At 44.3% G+C, this 18,159-nt stretch overlaps 1 protein-coding gene across 1 annotated transcript in view; it reads left to right on the forward strand.

The window, feature by feature from the left end:
- Nucleotides 1–15,598, forward strand: part of LOC147701125 (chemerin-like receptor 1) — a 581,279-nt gene extending 565,681 nt beyond the window's left edge. The window contains exon 3 of the mRNA XM_086929892.1: nt 10,495–15,598. Coding sequence (XP_086786018.1) covers nt 10,496–11,461 — 966 coding nt within the window. The 5' untranslated portion in view covers nt 10,495 and the 3' untranslated portion in view covers nt 11,462–15,598. The remainder of the gene's footprint in view (nt 1–10,494) is intronic.
- Nucleotides 15,599–18,159: the final 2,561 nt, after the last annotated feature.

The raw sequence follows: 18,159 nt of genomic DNA on the forward strand, positions 1-18,159 counted from the left end.
GAGAAGTAGCTGCATGGGATGCAGTTGTGCCCAGTGTATCCCTGCAGCGTGCAATGAACTGGTGTGCACTGGGGTAGTTGATCGGGCATTCATGCTCGTGTGCAGTGAACTTCTGGGCATGTCCAACATCTAAGGGCGAGCGGACGTAGAGCGCGAGGTGGATGACGTAGCCTGCTAGGTGAATGACGTAGCAAGCAAGCTGCCCTTGGCCAGAGGCTTGGGACTTATCCAGGTATGATTGCTTTTTTCTAACACCCTGAAACATGTGATCCTGGATTCATAGAAGGAAGCCTACAGGAAATAGAATGCAAACAATTAAAAAAAAAGAGTTAGAATAAACTTCTTATCCCTAACATTTGGCAACTTTCTGCAAAAATGCCTCAACATACTCTCTTTCTGTAAGATGTACTGATATGCTTTCTGCATGTTTATCGGGGGTTTGTCCTTACACTTATGTGCTCAGAACATGAGCGCCCAGACCTATGCTCTGCAACCAGACTGTGCAGGTTATGAGAGCTCATAATAACAAAAGAGCACCTGGCCCGAAGGCTCAATGGCAGCACTATGAGCTGCTTGCCCGAAGGCTTTTAAATGGAAGCAGAGCTGCTTGCCTAAGGGCTCAATGGAGGTCATAGCACAAGTCGTAAACAAATAAGTGGGGGGACTAACCAAGTTAAGAAGAATGTAAGTGACATACTGGCACAAATATAAATATAAAAAATACATAAATATTTGAACTGATTCGGGCACGCTGTTGGTAGAGTGTCACCGGAAATGTGATTGAATGCTTTGCAGGACGGTTCGAGATGTTTTTTTCTTCAATTAACTGAAAATGCATCAGATTAATTTTTCATTCCTGCTGGGTTCACCATTTTAAATTCCAGGAAGGGTTTGATTGCCAGCTGCAGCTTAATGCAGGATGCGCGGTTCATGCATGCAGCTTTCATACCATGCAAGGCACAAGCAGCGCTGTTTACAGGCGGGCTAAGTTGTGACGTTTCCTCTCTCAAGTTTAAAATAATAGGTTTAAAATAATTATTGCGGATACTGCAATCACTACCTGTGGTTTATGGCGCTTTCTGTGCATCGGATGTAATGTTTAAATTAAGACTGTCATGCATCTTTTAAATTTTGGGTGAAAAATAAATTGCCAACATCCGGTTTCAAAGCCGTCAACAAAAGAGTTTTTAATTAAGTTAATTTGCAAACAGCACATGCTTTTCAGCACCAGCCAGAACTTATGAGCAAGTATACCTGAGGCAGAAAACTCGAGCGGGGTGAATGCAAGATAAGTAAACTTGAGAGAAGGGAGCAAGCACTGCTTACTGTACTATGCGGGAGCAGTCTGAAGACGCCATCTGTTTACATTTAACACAACCGCAAGACTTGGGCACGATAATTGGAAACAGATGGCACTGCTGCTCGCTCTCGCAAGCCGTAGGCCATGGGCAGATCCAAAGTTGGGACATGCACCCGCCTTTGTCCAATTACGTGCAGTCTTTTTATGAAGATGCACGCAAAGCCCAATAGCGTGTGAGCACCACACGCATGAGCTTCAAGGAAAGCTGATAGCGATTCCAATAGGCCCTTCTCCTAAGCAGCGCATGCACGCTGCGCTAAAAGATGTATGCAAAGCCCAATAGCGTGTGAGCACCACACGCCTGAGCTTCAAGGAAAGCTGTCGCGATTCCAAGAAGCCCTTCTCCTAGAGCAACGCTTGCGGGCTGCACTAGGCACAACCTAAAAAGGAAGCCTATTTCAGAAATTACGCAACCAACTTTTTACCGAAATAATTTTTGTTGTTTTGCAGGGTTGGTATTGTGTACAACAATTTACTTTGGACTTTGAAAATAAACACATGAGCAAAAAATGTTAGTAGTGAAAAATAGTTCCAGTGCTTGAGTTAGGGTTTTAAGATGCCAGGAAAGAGACAGAGATCTCACATCTTGGGAAAGTAACAAGGCTCATCCTGTGTTTCTTGTGTCATCCAACAAATATAATTTCCAAAATCATCTACAATCTGTTGTGCATCCATGCCAGAGAGCAAGCCAGGTTTTAACGTCTATTCACTGCCTCAAGGTGTCTGCATGTTGTGTAAATACCCAAGGCATCAATGGACCAAGTGGCTGTACTCTGAGATGCTTACCTTGTTTTGAAGAGCAACTATCTGGTTCTCACTGCACTTTCAGACTCCCTGCTCTCAGACAGCATTTCACTTCAGCTCAGGGGATGAGTGTTGCAAAATATATATGAATATCCACACAAATTCATTTGTATGCACTTTAGAAGATATCATGATTAGATATTTCACATTAACATGCGGCTTGGAGCTCAAAAGGGCTTCCTATCTGAACTTGACTGGACAAGTTTCAAAAAGCTATTCTGTACCCCCTTAGAGGTACTTTGCTTGTCCTGACTACATGATATTTCATAATCTGTTGTGCAAGATGCTTACACATTGCCGAGCCAGCCTTTCTGGTCTGCCCATACATGGCTGTTTACAATTTGCATGGTGCAGACATTGCACATCCATGTTAGCCATATTTGGCTTGGTGCCTTATTCTAGTTCCGCTGACATGGCATTTCAAACTGTATATAACACCTAGAAACTTGTCACTCTGGGAAGAAGCAGTCTAAGGTGGCAGATCTGACTTCTTCCTTGCTAATTAGCATTGATGTATGCTTTTGGTACCAATAAATACATCTCACTCTGTTTCTGAGCAAACCTGCTATGTCTGGTGAGTTTCATTCATTTGCTCCTGGGAGGGTGCCAGTGTTTCGCATCAATGAGCATCAGGATTATTTCCACCGGATGGGATGCTACCTTCTGCTCCAGGTTGGCATCTCGATCCAAGCACAGCTAGGATGCTGTCTCAGTGATGAATGTGAAAGGCCTGCAGCCCTAGTGTGCTTGGATTACTGCTAGTGCTGGGCTCAAGAGAGGCTCACATGTCTTCTTCCTTAACCTTAAAAAAGAGGCATTAAGGGCTAAGGCAGTAAATTGTAAAGCATCTTAATGTGACTTCAACCATGGCCCTAACTGCTTGTGTCCTGATGCTCACTCTATCCTGTGTCACCCAGTGATCAGTGACTTTTCATAAGCATCCTCCCCCTCAGTATACCTTTCCTGGCTGTACCACCCTCTGGCATATTTTAATCTTTTCCCACATGTCAGAGTACAGTGTCAAGACAAAGGGACCAGTATGATGCTCTCTTTCATGGGTTAGCACAACTACTCTTCCAGTGACAAAAGCCCCCATGTTTGGAGCAGAGTTTGAAACATTAGATTTCTCTGTGGGACAGTGAAACAAAGACTTCTTTCTTGAGATGACCTGTCTCTTCCACTGCACTGCTATAGGCAATGCTGATGTTTGCAGCAACTTTAAAGTATTTAGGAGCCAGGTGATTTAAAATGGAATCCAAAGCCGACCTTTGCAGGTAACAAGGACACAGACCACTCATGCACTCAGAAGTCATGTAATATACACCTGAGAAAGGTGTTAACTACATGTGTACCTCTCAATCAATCAATCAGGGGTTTCTATTGCCCAAGCTCCTTGCCAGGAACAGGTCTCAAGGTGCTGAGAGAGATGGGGTGGTTCGGTGGGGGGTGGAGGGGTCAGCAGATTCTTGGGGTTCCCTGAGTTCCATCGAAGAGCCAGCTCTTGAGGTCATTGAAGACATTGGGGAGCAATGCACTCTGTCTGAGTTGGAAAGGGAGGGAATTCCATGCCTTGGCCGTGAGGCAGAAGATGGAGGATCCTCCTGTTCTGCTTTTCTTGATCCGTGGTACTGTTGTGAGGGAAAGTTGGGCCGAGCGGAGAGAGAGCCCTGGGGAGCGCTTCATTAATGCAACCAAATCAATGAATTAATAAATAAGTGCACAGTGTCACCCAGGCAAATAGTACAAGGTATACAGTACAGACTGAAAACATGCAGGGTCTACTGCACAGTGGACACCTAAACCTTGTGCTCCTCTGCACAAGAGAAAACATTCCCTTGATGTGACCATGTAACATTTTGCATTTTCATTTCTAAAAAATATTGTCTGTGTCGTGAGCAGCATGTGAATGAAGTAGTTTCCCAATGCTTTTCAGTTATTAAGCCTGATAGCATCATAAAATAATCTTATAAGGTCTGTCTAGAGTCAGATAAGGGAGCATGAGCTGCTACTCTCTGACCATCCTCCATCACTTCTCACTTCTGCTCAAACACACTACAGCACGCTATACAGTCACTAAGCCCACATATACAAAGATTTAATAATGACAGGAGTTTAAAAACTCATCAGAACCTGTAAAATAGAAATAAAACTATTAATGTCTGAGTGGACCCTAATGCTTACTATAGAAAGAAGGCCTCAAAGTAGATGTAACCTAAAATATGTTAAATATAACTGTTAGACCTGGCATCTTTGGTGTAGTTTCTCCTGACTTTTTGCCTCTACCTCCTGTATTTTTGATGCTGGATTTCGTTGTTTCCTGGTTTAGATGCTTTGGACACCTTGCCACTGCTGATCAGTGTCAAAGTGCAAGTGTTTCTTAGGTCAATTGTTATTGTGATTGGTTAACCATGATTGGCATATTTGTTTTACCAGTAGGTCCCTACTAAAGTGCCCTGGCTGTGTCATTGCTGGTGATTCAAATGCCACTAGTGGACCTGCAGCACTGATTGTGCCACCCACATGAGTAGCCCTAAAATGGTGTCTCAGGCCTGCCACCGCAGTGCCTGTGTGCAGTTGCCAACTGTCATGCTGACCTGACCAGTGTCCATACTGGCCAGGCCTAACCCTTCAGTTTCTGTACATATTAGCCACCCCTATGGAAGGCCCAAGGTACCCCCTTCCCCCGGGCAGGGTGCAGTTTATGTGAAAGGTAGAGCATGTACTAGTGTGGGTGACATGCTCTGATAGTGAATGACAGCCTTTTTCGTTTTTCACTATTGAAAGGCTATCTTCCCCATAGGCTAGAATGGGGAATGCTGTGTTTAATGTTTACCTGCATATCTTTCCATAGGAGCAATATAGAAAATCGAAATCTGGTATTCCTCAACTCAGAATTTAATAACCCATATTTTAGGAAGGATGGTTTTTAAATCCTGTGTTTGAAAACAGCGCTTTTAGAAAGTGGCTGTTTTCGTGTCTGACCTTTCTGTGTGCCTTTGCCTGTTTGTGAATTGACTGTCTGGTTTGTGAGTGACAGGGGCTGGGGTGGCTCCAGGAGGCTGGCTGGGTCAGCACAGGCTTGGGATAGCTTCATCTGCATCTTGAGTGTTGGGTGGGGATAGCACTTAGGCCTGAATAGGGCTGTGCCTGCCTTCCACAATGCTGGCTCTACCCCCTGATGGGCGGCTGGCGACCCTGCCCCTCTCTCTCAAAGGTAAGATGGAGTCATGTAAATAAAGCGCTCCAGAACTGACCAGAAATAGTTTGGACAAGGCAAAGGTCTCTCTGCCTTCCGAGAACAAAGGAAATATTGGTATAAAAAGGGAAACCCAGACCCCAGAAAATTAGATCATCCTGGAATCAAGAAGGAACCTCTGCCAAGGAGAAAGCTCGAAGGCTGAAGAAGAAGGACTGACCGGCTGTAAGGCTGACCTACAGTTGCTTTTCTGCCAAGGAGAGGAGAAGGGGTTTGCTGTTGCTGGGTCCCCTTGCTTGAAGATATATCCAAGGGCCTGAGGAGAGCTGGCCTCCTGTTAAGAAGTCCCAGAAACGAAAGCACTTCACCCCCAGCTCCCCCCTGAACTCTGCTGTGTGAGTTCTGACCTGCCTAGAGTACTTGATCCATTTGTGGGGCCTCTGGAGGTTGTTTTCTGCTGTTTGGGGAGCTGGACAACAAGAAAAGAAGAAGATCTACAATTTGCATGCATCGCTCTCTTGCTGAGCGCATTGTTGATGGTGCCAGAGAATTCTCGTCGCAGCAAAGATCGTCGCAGCGCCTGTTGCCGCTGCAAGAACCGACGCATCGTGCGGGAAGATTCCTGTCGCTGCGAGTATCATCGCAGAGCCTGTCGTCACTGAGAGAAACTGTTGCGCCGCTTGCTTGTGGACCGCATCCCGTCACTGCGAACAACGTCGCAGAGTCCAGCGCAAGCGCATTGAGGGGCCACGGCAGAAGAAGATCAACGCTGCGTTGCGCATCACCGCTGCACCGAAGATCATCGCCGCCCGAAGACTGTCGGATCGTGCCTGTGCGAGACACATCCTACCGAAGAACCTGCGCGTCGGAATCCACACAAAGTATTGCATCGCTTCCCATACAGACCGGATTTGTCGCAATTCACCCGCTGTGTGCAGCGGGGCTGTCGGATCGCCTCCCCAGGGTCTCAGAAGTGACACATCGCCTGTTTTTCACCACTGCAGTTGCCGCTTGGGACTTTTGTCGAACCTCCAGGTACTTTGGGCTAAAAGTGATGCAACTGTGGATTATTTTGACGCAAACCCTAGAACTCTTTGAAAATCATATTCTTGAACAGTCCATGTTGGATATTTGGCGTTTTGGTCTTGTGTACTTTAGATAAAGATACTTTATTTTTCCAAACTGGTGTGGAGTCCATTTGTGGTGTTGTCACTGAATTACTGTGAGTGTTGGTACAAATACTTTACACATTGTCTTTGATAAGCCTGTCTGATCGTGCCAAGCTACCAAGGGGGTGAGCAGGGTTTATCTAAAGAGTACATCCCCCTTGCCCTGACTAGAAGCAAGGTTCCCTATTTGGACATTGGCACCTACCACTGCCAACTAGAGACCCCCAGACATTGCTGGTCAGCGGTGAGGATTTGAACTTTTATTTGTACTTGACCCACAGTAATTGATGTACATCACTAGTTTAGTGCAGACCACTACGCAACCACATACTGTGTTTTGATTTTTTGGTTCTATTTTTGAGTAACTCTTCAAAAGCATCATGTCTCAGAATGGGAAGGCAACAAGTGAGCCAGCAGAATTGGAGTTTTGCATTGAGGATCTGTATTCATGCAAAGTTGATCAGCTTAAACAATTCTGCAAAGATTTTAGTTTCCCCATGAAAAGCAGCTCTGGGAAGGATGAGCTGCAGAGAGTCTTGAAGGCCTCGTGGGAGGCCCAAGAGGGTAATGGTGCAAGTGGAAGTAATGGTTTTCAGCACCAAGATCTGCCCATGAGCAGACCAAGCTTAAGGCCTGGCAGCAACCATTCCAGTAGCGGTTTAACTCCAGAAGAGTTAGAGGGGAATCAAACAGTGAGAGACCATGACTTGAAGTCATTAGGATGAAGATGAAGCAATTGGAAAAAGAAAAAGAATGGGCGGCAGAAGAAAGCAAGAACGCTCATGCCCTGGAAGAAAAGAAATTGCTTTTGGCTCATGAAGTGAGCATGAGGGAGCTGGATATTAAGGCCAAGCAGGCGGAGTCCGGCTCAAATGGTGGTAGCGCACAGCCACGACAGGGGGGTAAAGTATATATCCCCAAGGATTTGGTACAGAATTATAATAGGAGTGAGGATATCTATGACTGGTTCACTCTTATGCGATTGGTTTGAGAATGAATGGTGTGCTTGAACAGCTCTGGGGGGCGGGCCTGTGGAAACATTCTCAGTCTTCTGGGAGGAGTGCTCTAGAGCCCTTAGATTTAGCAGGTGCCATGACCTATCCCAATATGAAGGAGGCCCTATGTCTCAGGTATGGACTTACTCCAGAACAATATATTCCACAGTTTAGAAACTCCAAGAAGAAAGAGTCTGAGACTTGGATGGAGTGTGTGAATCTCTACACACGTGCACTGGAAGGTTGGATAAAGGGCAGCAGAGTAAATGATTATAAGGGGTTGTTATATTTAATTAATTGGGAGCATTTGAGTAGTCTATGTGTTGCAGAGCTGCACCAGCATCTTTTAGACAGCAAGCTGACGGACCCCATTGAGCTTGCTAAGGAGGCAGACCGGTGGACCAGTACCAGGGACCACAGAGGAATTGTGGGTACCACAGCCAAAGGTGGGCAGGGTCCCCAGCAGAAGAGTGAGGGGGACAAGGGTAACCAAAAGGAGTTCTTTCAAGGGCCCCAAAAGAGTTCCCAGGGAAAGGAGTCCCAGCCCCCCAAACCTAAATCAACCTGGTACCCTAGGGGCAGGCAGGGCAACAGGGGTCCCCCTACCTGCTATCACTGCAATGAGGTGGGACACATTGCCCCTATTTGCCCAAAGAAATCTCAAGCACCCACTGGTGCTCCAAAACCGGGTTTAGTGAGTGTAGCTTTGGGAGAGGATTTAATTTCCAGTGAAGGGGACGGACCAACCGTAATGACCCTTGTCTCTTTAGGAGACCGAGAGATGGTCCAGGAAACCTATCAGCCAGAGAACACTAAGAAATACGGGCAGTGGGTGACCATCAATGGGAGGAGGGTGGAGGCTCTGAGAGACACTGGAGCCAGTGTGCCATCTACAAGGTGTCAGTGGGTGTCTGAAGAGCAGGACATTCCCAACGTACTTAACCAGTAGTTGCAGCTGACAACTCGGTGCACCTCTGCAAGGTGGCACAGGTTCCCTTTGAGTGGAGGGGGGTCTCAGGTCTGTTGAAGGGTGTTGTGAGTCCATCCATGCCAGTAGAATGTCTGCTTTGAAATGACCTGGAGAGTTCCCCATGAAAAGAGGTGGAACACCTGGCTCATCTGGAGATGTTGGGTCCGCCTGAGTGGATCTGTTTGACCACTCGGTCTATGGCAGCCAGTAGGGGTGATTCAGCAGACCTGGAGCCTGAAACAGTGGCCCAAGGGCCTGCCTAGAAGAGTAGGGGCAGGGGGAATGGGAATGGGAAACCAGCCCCAACCGTTCCCACGGTCCAGGAAGGAGCAGAACCTGAGGGGGATCCCCTGGAGCGTACAGGGGAACAGGTGGCCGAACTGGGGGACCTACCTGTGCTGACCCATTGGCAGCAAGAAGGTGGCCCCTCCAGGGAGGAGTTTTGCAAAGGCGCAGATGGAATGCCCTTCTCTCGTTGGTGTGCGGCAACAGGCTGCAGACCAGGCAGCTGGTGGCGAGTCCAAGGATCATCTCATTTACTGGGAAGATGGGTTACTCTATAGTGAGCCTTAGGTCGCTGAGCCCGGTGCAGCCCATGTGCTGGTGGCACAAGAGCGCTTCAGGGCCTTCCTTAAGGGTCTGGCTCATGACATGCCTCTCGCAGGACATCTGGGGCAGGACAAGACCTTCCAAAGGCTTGTCACACACTTCTTCTGGCCCCAGATGAGGAAGCACGTCGATACATTCTGTAGGACTTGCCAGACTTGTCGGGCAAGGGGCAAGAGCGGAGGAAAGTGCAAGGCACCACTCCAACCCTTTCCTGTGGTGAACACCTCTTTCGAGCGGGTGGACATCGACATTGTGGGGCCACTGGACCCGAAGATCCTTTATTTTTCTAAACTGGTATGGAGTCCATTTGTTGTGTTTTCACTGTGTTACTGTGAGTGTTGGTACAAATACTTTACACATTGCCTTTGATAAGCCTGTCTGCTCGTGCCAAGCTACCAAGGGGGTGAGCAGGGATTATCTAAAGAGTATATCCCCCTTGCCCTGACTAGAAGCAAGGGTCCCTATTTGGACATTGGCACCTACCTCTGCCAACTAGAGACCCCCAGATCTAACAATAACCAATAGACCAATATTCCAAAATGAATTCCCAATACCCAGAAACAATAGGTCCCTGGAACGCTCGTGAAGGGTCTGACACTGAAAACCTCTAAACCGACATGCTTAGCAAGAGAAAAGAGATGCTGGGGCATATTTACAGGAAAGTGAAAAAGCAGAGGTTCACTCCAAAATTGCTAAAGCTGCGCTCTGTCAATTAAGAAATGCAGGGATGCGTCGCATTTACATAGAAGTTGCAAGTCCTAATTTTTTTAATGAATATTTATGTGAAGGAAGGGACATCTTCCTGCACATAAACAATCATTCATGGTGTTTTGCTGTTTGCTGCACAATGCAGCACACATTGAAACAGCACGAACGAGGACAAATAAAGCATTTCTCCTAGTTTCACCATATTTTTTAGGGTTGAGTCCTATTTACGCTACTCTTATAAATAGGGGGCTACATCAAAATCAATGGGTCTTCGAAACGCCCACCACAACACATATTGCCCACCCCTTTCATGCTAAGTGTTGTGTAAAAGGGGGCCTTAAGCCACGCTAAGTGGCTTAACACTGCCTTGTAACTAAGGCAAGCCTCTATTGTCACAGGAAATTTGCAAAAAGTGACATTCCTGTGCCGATAAGGGCTTGTAAATATGCCCCGTAGTTTCTGGAACTCATGGAAAGAAGGGCCGGGCCTACAAGAGTGGTTTCAATGTCAACTAATGAGGCACTTTTCTATACATAGAAATATCAATATCCATGAGCATCACCAAAACATTTGTTATCAGTTTAGGATGCATATGCGCTTGTCACTTATGTTTGAGCCTTTTCTTGCCTTCTTCACCCATTAAACTTTCCATGATATTCACACTTTAATATTTCTCTTTCCAGAATGAAAATGGCTGCTATTGGATTAAATACAACCAATGGAACCTCCCTCTACAGCGAATACGCTGAGCTTCAAAACACCATGAAGATTGTCACTGCAGTGATGTTCAGCATTATTCTTCTGATGGGGGTGACTGGCAATGGGACTGTCATCTGGATCACTGGGTGCAAGCTCAGGAAGACCATCAACACCATTTGGTTCCTGAACCTGGCTATTGCAGATTTCATCTCCACTTTCCTGATCTTGGCCACCCTCCTGTACCTGGCCCTGGACCTCAACTGGCCCTTTGGCTCAGTAACTTGCAAGTTGCTCAATTGCACCTTCGGACTCAGTATCAACACCAGCATTCTGCTCTTGAGCGCCATCAGCATCGACAGATGCATCCTAGTGCTCTTCCCAGTGTGGTCTCAGAACTACAGAACAAACAAGCTGATCACCACCGTCTGCTTGCTTATTTGGACTCTCTCAATCACCCTTGTCCCGGGCTCTTTCATGTTCTCAGAGATGTCCACGGCGCACAACCGCAGCACCTGCAAGAACGTGGATATCTTCGAAGACTGGGAACAGCAGGAGGCTGATGTCTTCACAGTTTGCCTCTTCCTCTATCAGTTTCTTATTCCTTTGACCATCATCTTAATTTCCTACGCAATCATAATTTTTTCCATCAAAAAGAAACGCCTGAACAGATCCAACAGGCCGCTACTGGTCATCACTGGGGTTGTTTTCTCGTTCTTTCTCTGTTGGTTGCCCTACCACGGCTTAGCTCTGGCACGGATAACTGTCAGCCACCTCCCGCCACTTGTTTATTATGTGGCCATCCCACTCTCCAAGTGCCTGGCCATGTTTAACAGCTGTATCAATCCAATCCTCTATGTCTTTATAGGGCATGAATTCAATGTTATTATAAGGAAGTCCCTGCTTCAAGTATTCAAGTCTGCATTTGAGGAAATGCCCCACACCAGGGTCTAAGCAGACAGAAGACATTTTGCCAATGTAGGCCTAAACACAGGGTGTTATTCGATGGTCCAGCTACGCTTTGTCTTGAAAAGGCTAAACTGAACTTCATCTAGACCATCTTGCCAGTATTGTGCTCCGTGATGTCATTGGCTGAACAAATGTGGCACTCTAAACATCACAAGATGTTTTTCCAAAACCGGCTACTATAACTGTTCAACATACTGGTAAAAGGACTGTTTTGTGCAGTGGAACTGTGGTAATTCTTAGTTTCAATGTTGGTATTTGTAGACCAAATCATGGCTCTTTGAGCTGTAGTGTACAAGGAGAATGCATCATCGGTCAGTGACATCACTGAAAATTCTGAATGATGATGAAGGAACAGGAGCAGAAATCTTCTCTGCGGGAGCCATGGACCAAGACCAGCAATAGTGACCTCATACTTTTAAACCAACACAAACTCATAGGATGGCATCCGTACACATTTGACCCACAGGGCCCGGCTGCGAGGTCATTATACCCCGGCACCATGTTTTCTGAAGACTTAATCTGGGATCTAAGTGGTATTTGATATGAATGCTTCATTGTATGATTGAGGACCCTAGACGACGAAGACAATGCATGCAGTCAGCTAACCATCTACTCAATACAAAGTAAAACTAGAGATACTAAGACAAATGCCAATGGATCTATAAAGTTTTGAGCGGTACAGTCTCTGGTGCAGGACTTGATTCTATCCAAGAAGTGCCTCATGAGAGAACATATATATCAACACTTTGTTTTCAGTGTCTGCATGCAAGGGTTTATTGCAGAGTACTCCTAACTTAAAATGACTTTTACACTGGTACAAATGATGTAGGAATGATTTAGGGAGACAATAACTTTACATATCCATTGGTGTATCCTGCCAAGGCCAGGACACACGATTGCCTCACCATGTGTTGTGACCATGCCTGTTGCCAAGATTAAAGTATGACTGGTGAGGAGGTGGCATGATGGTTTGATGCTTGGCTATTTTGTAAAATCATCAGGCATTACAACATAAAGAATTGTGATTATGTGCTATTGCCACTCCATGTCACCGACATCTTGAGTTGTTGAAAAGAGCCAAGGAAAGGCAAAGGTGTGGTGGAGTCTAAACAATACGGCCAATGGTGAACATGTTAGCAAACAGGACCCACAAAAAATCCTTGCCCTATGTATGAGAATCAAAATGTTGGAGAAGAGACATGTACTGAGCAAGCACGTCATGCTCTCCATAGTAGACATGTGCCTTCCAATGGGAGACAATATCATATGCAAGATGTACATTCCGAAAAAAGTCAGTTTGAGCGCAGTTGAGGAGCAGGGTGAAGTACGAATGAGTCAAATGCATGTTACATGTTTGTCATCTTTAAAATTTAGTCATAAGGTATTTCAAACAAAAGGTGGCAGAAATCCTCCATCTATAGACGGTGGCCTCCACTGCTTGTGTTCTGCACCAAAAAGCATGACACGCAGGAAATGTCCGCCATGCCCAAAAACTGGAATGAACATACTCTCCGGGAGTGCAACCACAAAGATGGAGGAAAGCCTTCTCATTCCATGGGTTCTATTCGAGAAATGTACCCAAAACTCAAGGTATTGATGAATCCTACTTGAAATGTAAGAAGTATCTGACAACTTGAACCTTTCCATTTACAGGAACACAGCCAGGTGACAGAAAAACATGGAGAATGTTTGAACATAGTAAAGTAAAATGTGTAGCTACAAAGGTTGTTTCTTTGACAGGGCCTCCACTGCGTAAGGTCATGTTCTTGGTTCCCTGTACCCACCACCCAGTGAGACATGTAACCTGGACTTCAGTCCCCTTTAGAAGTGCTTCAATATTGTGGAACATTTCCTTCTTTTTCATCTTTGTCATTAAGAGGGTGATGTTCAGGTACTTTGTTTATGAGGCAGGGCCGGACTTGCCATAGCGGGCACCGGGCGTTTTCCTGGTGGGCTGGAAAGGTGGCCAGGGTTTTCGTTACTGGGGTCTGGTTTTGCAGCGGTGCTGCAATATCACCCCCTTGTAATAAAAGCAGTAGCAGTGTTTCCCACCAGCACGTCATACTTCCCACTCTCTCCCCCGCTCCTCGGTCCGGTCCGACTTAATTGCCAGGGCTGGTTTGCGTTCTCAGTCGGGCCCTGCTAGAAGGTTAACATGAATTCGTTCAAACATCTTGCTGATGATGGTCGGTTTAGTTGCAGTTTAATTTGAAAGTGTTGTTTTTCAATTTAACAAAACGTAGTGCTAATTTCAAAATACAAATAATCATTTTGGGCCTTATGTATGAACACATTTTCCCATAGACACAGAATGGACAAAACCCTTTGATACATCTGGCCCTAAAGGACAAACAGGCAAAGAGGTCCCAATGTTATAAAGCATTCTGGTTGTAAACCCCACGATTCATGCATTTGAAAAAAAGCTTTCCGAACTGCAAAATGGGTTTTGGGACACACGCTGAATCACATTTAGGAAGGAGGGCAAAAAGGGGTATCCTCTCCTAACGGCGAATCAAGGCGATATGCATCAATAGTTTGCAACAAAAAATCTCAGTTGCAAAACTACAATTTGTTACAAACTCTCTTCAGGAATTCTGTAATAGTTAAATGTTACCGGCTACTGAAAGAAGTTAGTAACAATGTTGCAAAGGTGAAACTGCCCTGGTTAGACAACTTCCTGTGTGGAAATTGTGCCTGATGACCTTGTTAGGAGCAGGCAGTGACCCATCAGGCAACTGCCTGCTCCTCTCAATGTCTTTCCAAATGGAAAATTCAGGGCCTTATTTACAACAAAATGAAGCAGCGCGGCACCGCAAGCAATTTTCCTACGCTGAGCTGCATCATTTCAAAAGCACAGGGATGCATAATATTTACTGCGATATGACACGTCCTTTCTTTCGTCCGCACTGGCGCACAATTGGCTGCCATGCTTAACGCAGGCACCATTGCACAACGGTGCAAGGGTGCCCGCATTGCTCGAATGATTGTTTTTGTGCAGGAAGGTACACCTTGAAAGAGGAAAAAAATAAGAAGAAATAAAAGTATTTCTCTTCATTGCGACTCCTTACTCCTCCCCTGGGGAGGCGTAGGATTCTGACGCATTCCCAGCTTTACGAAATATTGTAAATCTGGGAATGTGGCAGAATACATGGATGTTGCATGGGAACACCGACAACAACACACATAGCACACCTATTTCACAAAAAGTGATGTGTGAAAAGAAGCCACATTTACAAGGCCATGAAAAGCCACGCTGGCTGGATTTGCGTGGCTTCTAAATATGGGTCAGGACACTGCGCCGCCGGTGCGTCAAAAAAAGTGATGCACCGGTGGCTCAAGGGGCTTGTAAATAAGCTCTGAATTATTTAAAACCGCATCTGTTCCTTTAAGGAAAGCGGGCACCTTTTTATTAAAAAAAGTTTTCTGTTTGGGACGGCATACACAAGGATGGTGGTCTGATGTTCGTTGCAGACCACCATCACTGTGTTTGTAGCCAATCACATAGATTCGTAACTATCGAGCTACAAAAGTAATATTCGTAAGGTAGGCCGTTTTCAGATCTCCTGAAACTGGAGATTTCAGTAAACAACCTATTAGAACACAATCCGCATAACAAAACCAGAGATGGCAGTCCACAATTTGTGACCACTTTTTACAACTTGTTTCATAGTTACGGATTTGGGGCCCAATGAACTATGATAATTTTCTACTAAAATTTAAAGAAATACTAAACCATACTATCAGACAGCTTGTTTGAATTATTCAACACTAGAAAATGTACAATAACTGAACTCCAGCAGATCCTTTCCTCCAATACGAATGTGTAAGTGCCTAGCACTTTCATATTACAAGAGCATCATCACATCCCTCTCTTAGACTTTATACATTTTCAACAAATACAAGATTTTGTGTGCATCCTACTTGAGCTTCAATCTTTATTGACGCATGTGTTCTTTCTATTGTGTGCCATTATCATTGTTTTAGATCTACATAGGAAATTGACATTTCATTTTGCACAAATTTAACTTGCTCATGTTCCCCAGACAAGGCTTCAATGTTATTGCTCATGTGACATTTAAATATTGTTTGTGATGTGTCTCAATAAAGCTATTTCTTTGAATCGTCGTGCCTTTATGTGAATTCATTTAATTGATAAACCAACGTATATTACTTTTGATTGACTTTCTTTGTCCATTGTTGTTGCTAACCATAGGTTGCCCACATCTGTAAATCCTGCTACCCTCTCTTATCTTTACCGCCTGTAGCTAAAACTTCAAGCTTGCAATGTTTATGTTTTTTAAGGATTTTTATATAGTGTGAAGCTAGCAAGTGAGCAGTGGAGCTCTGAACTTGACCGGGAGCACTGAGATACAATCCAGGATCATTTACAAGGCATTCACAAGGGAGAGAGTTCTATTCTTTAGAAATGCAGGCCCACTCCTATTAAAGTTTGCACAATTTAGCACTGTGTGAGCAAACCTTTATAATTTTAGGAAAACACTATGGACTAGACTCCAAAAAGTAAATATTACTCACATTTCTATTGACTCCTACACTTTGTTATTGACCTTTCCGGAATGGAGGTTTACATCGCGGTCCAAGCTTAGAAATATCTACTGCGTGAAATCAGCAGAGTGTGTAAAGCTACTACTAATAGATTTTCATCTCTGGTGGAGATATCTCAATGCAAAAGATTGAATACATTATTAAACTGTATTATCCCTCAAAAATATAATACAATAGTTTAATGTACAACATAATGGCAAATTAATTTAAAGTAGTTATTATTAACCTGAAAAAATAAAATAATATTTTAAAACACATTAACTTAGCAAGTTGATTGTGAATCAAATAATTTAAATATATTAGTTTAATTTATAAATATTCATTTTTAAACAGCAATCAATAGAAACATTATTGCCATTACTAACATGTATGCTTTCATTGTATATACAGAAGGAGTACATCTCATTTCTCAATAATTTACCGTTAAACTGACAAATCATTACACAACTAAAGTAGGCATGTTGGACTCAATTTTAAAACAAAGAAAAAACAACAGCACCAACCCATTTCCTACATCCCCTTTAATGGTAGACTAACCCAGGCTCTGCGTTCCTTCAAACAACTATCAGAAACTAAATGTATGTATCTTGTCAAAGCAAGCAGGTCCGCCAGCTGCTCTACTGGCCTATATCCACCACAAATCTTCAAAAATATCTTTTAACTACCTCTACTACAACATCAGTCAGAACAATCATCAATAATTATTTAACTATAGGAATCGTTCCAGAAGACTTTAAAAAAGCATACATACACACATTATTAAAGAAAACAAATCTGGACCCACATGACCCAAACAACTACAGACCAATTACAAGTGGACCTTTCCTGGGCAAACTGATAGAAAGAGCAGCCTTCACCCAGATCTCACAATCCATTTAAGATAACTCTATACTTTCCGATTTCCAAAAATTATTGCATCCAGAAAGCACTGCCCTCATCACCATTTGGGATGACCTTAAAAACACAGTAGACCGGAACAAGGTGACTGCACTACTTCTCTTGGACCTTTCAGTGTCCTTCAACACAGTTAATCAAGACACTCTAATCCAAAGACTCTACGAAGCTGGAATAGAGGGGACTGTTCTCCGCTGAATCACATCCTATCTTCAAAGCAGAACAAATGTCATCCATACGCCCCCTTTCTCATCCAACCCGTACTTCACAAAATCAGGGGTCCCTCAAGGCTCTATCATCTCACCCATGTTTTTCAGCATCTACAGGAAGGTATTACCAGCAATGATCAATAGATTTCAGCTCATATGGTATAACTACAAAGATGACACACAAATACGTCTTAAACTGAAAAGCCCCTAAGACATTGGAAACTCAAAATCTTCAGTTACCTCAGAGCCGTTGATGAGTGGATGACATGGAGCCATCTTAAATTGAATGCTTTCAAAAATGAAATACTCACATGTGACGTTTGCAAAAATTATGACCCACTCGGCACTAGGCCTGACAACCTGGGACACCTCCTAACGTATCCAAGAAAGCAAGAAACCTTAGAATTACTATGAACTCCAAGCTATCAATGAATGCCCAAGTGGATAAGTTAGCAAGATACTATGAAAACTCTGCGCCGCATCTTCTCCACCCAGGATTTCCACACAAGTCCATGCTACTTTCTCTTTTGTACTGTCTAAACTTGATTGTGACAATGCCTCTAACACAGATCATCTTTATCAACTATGAAAAGACTACAACAAAGTAATAATTCTGCTGCTAGACTATTCATACATGTAGAGCCACAAACACACATCTCCCCTGCCTTAAGGGCCCTACATAAGTTAGTGGTTGCCAGACGATCCATAGTCAAGCTGCTTTGTATCACCCACAAAGCAATACAAGGAACAGGACCAATTTTTGTTGGGCACAAAATCACTAAATGCATACAACAAAGGAACCTCTGTTTCAGATTGACACCTCGCCGCAAAACCTCAACATACAAGAAAAAAATATCATTGGTACATCTTTCTCTGTTTAGGTAGCCAAACTATGCAATTTATCACCGCCAAACATAAGATTCACAGATAACTATCTTATCTTCAGAAGATTGCTTGAGTTGGCTCTTTCCTACATAACCATCATAATCAAAACACAAATCTATAGCATATGCC

This window comes from Lissotriton vulgaris, chromosome 7 (assembly GCF_964263255.1).
Source record: "Lissotriton vulgaris chromosome 7, aLisVul1.2, whole genome shotgun sequence".
NCBI lineage: Eukaryota > Metazoa > Chordata > Amphibia > Caudata > Salamandridae > Lissotriton > Lissotriton vulgaris.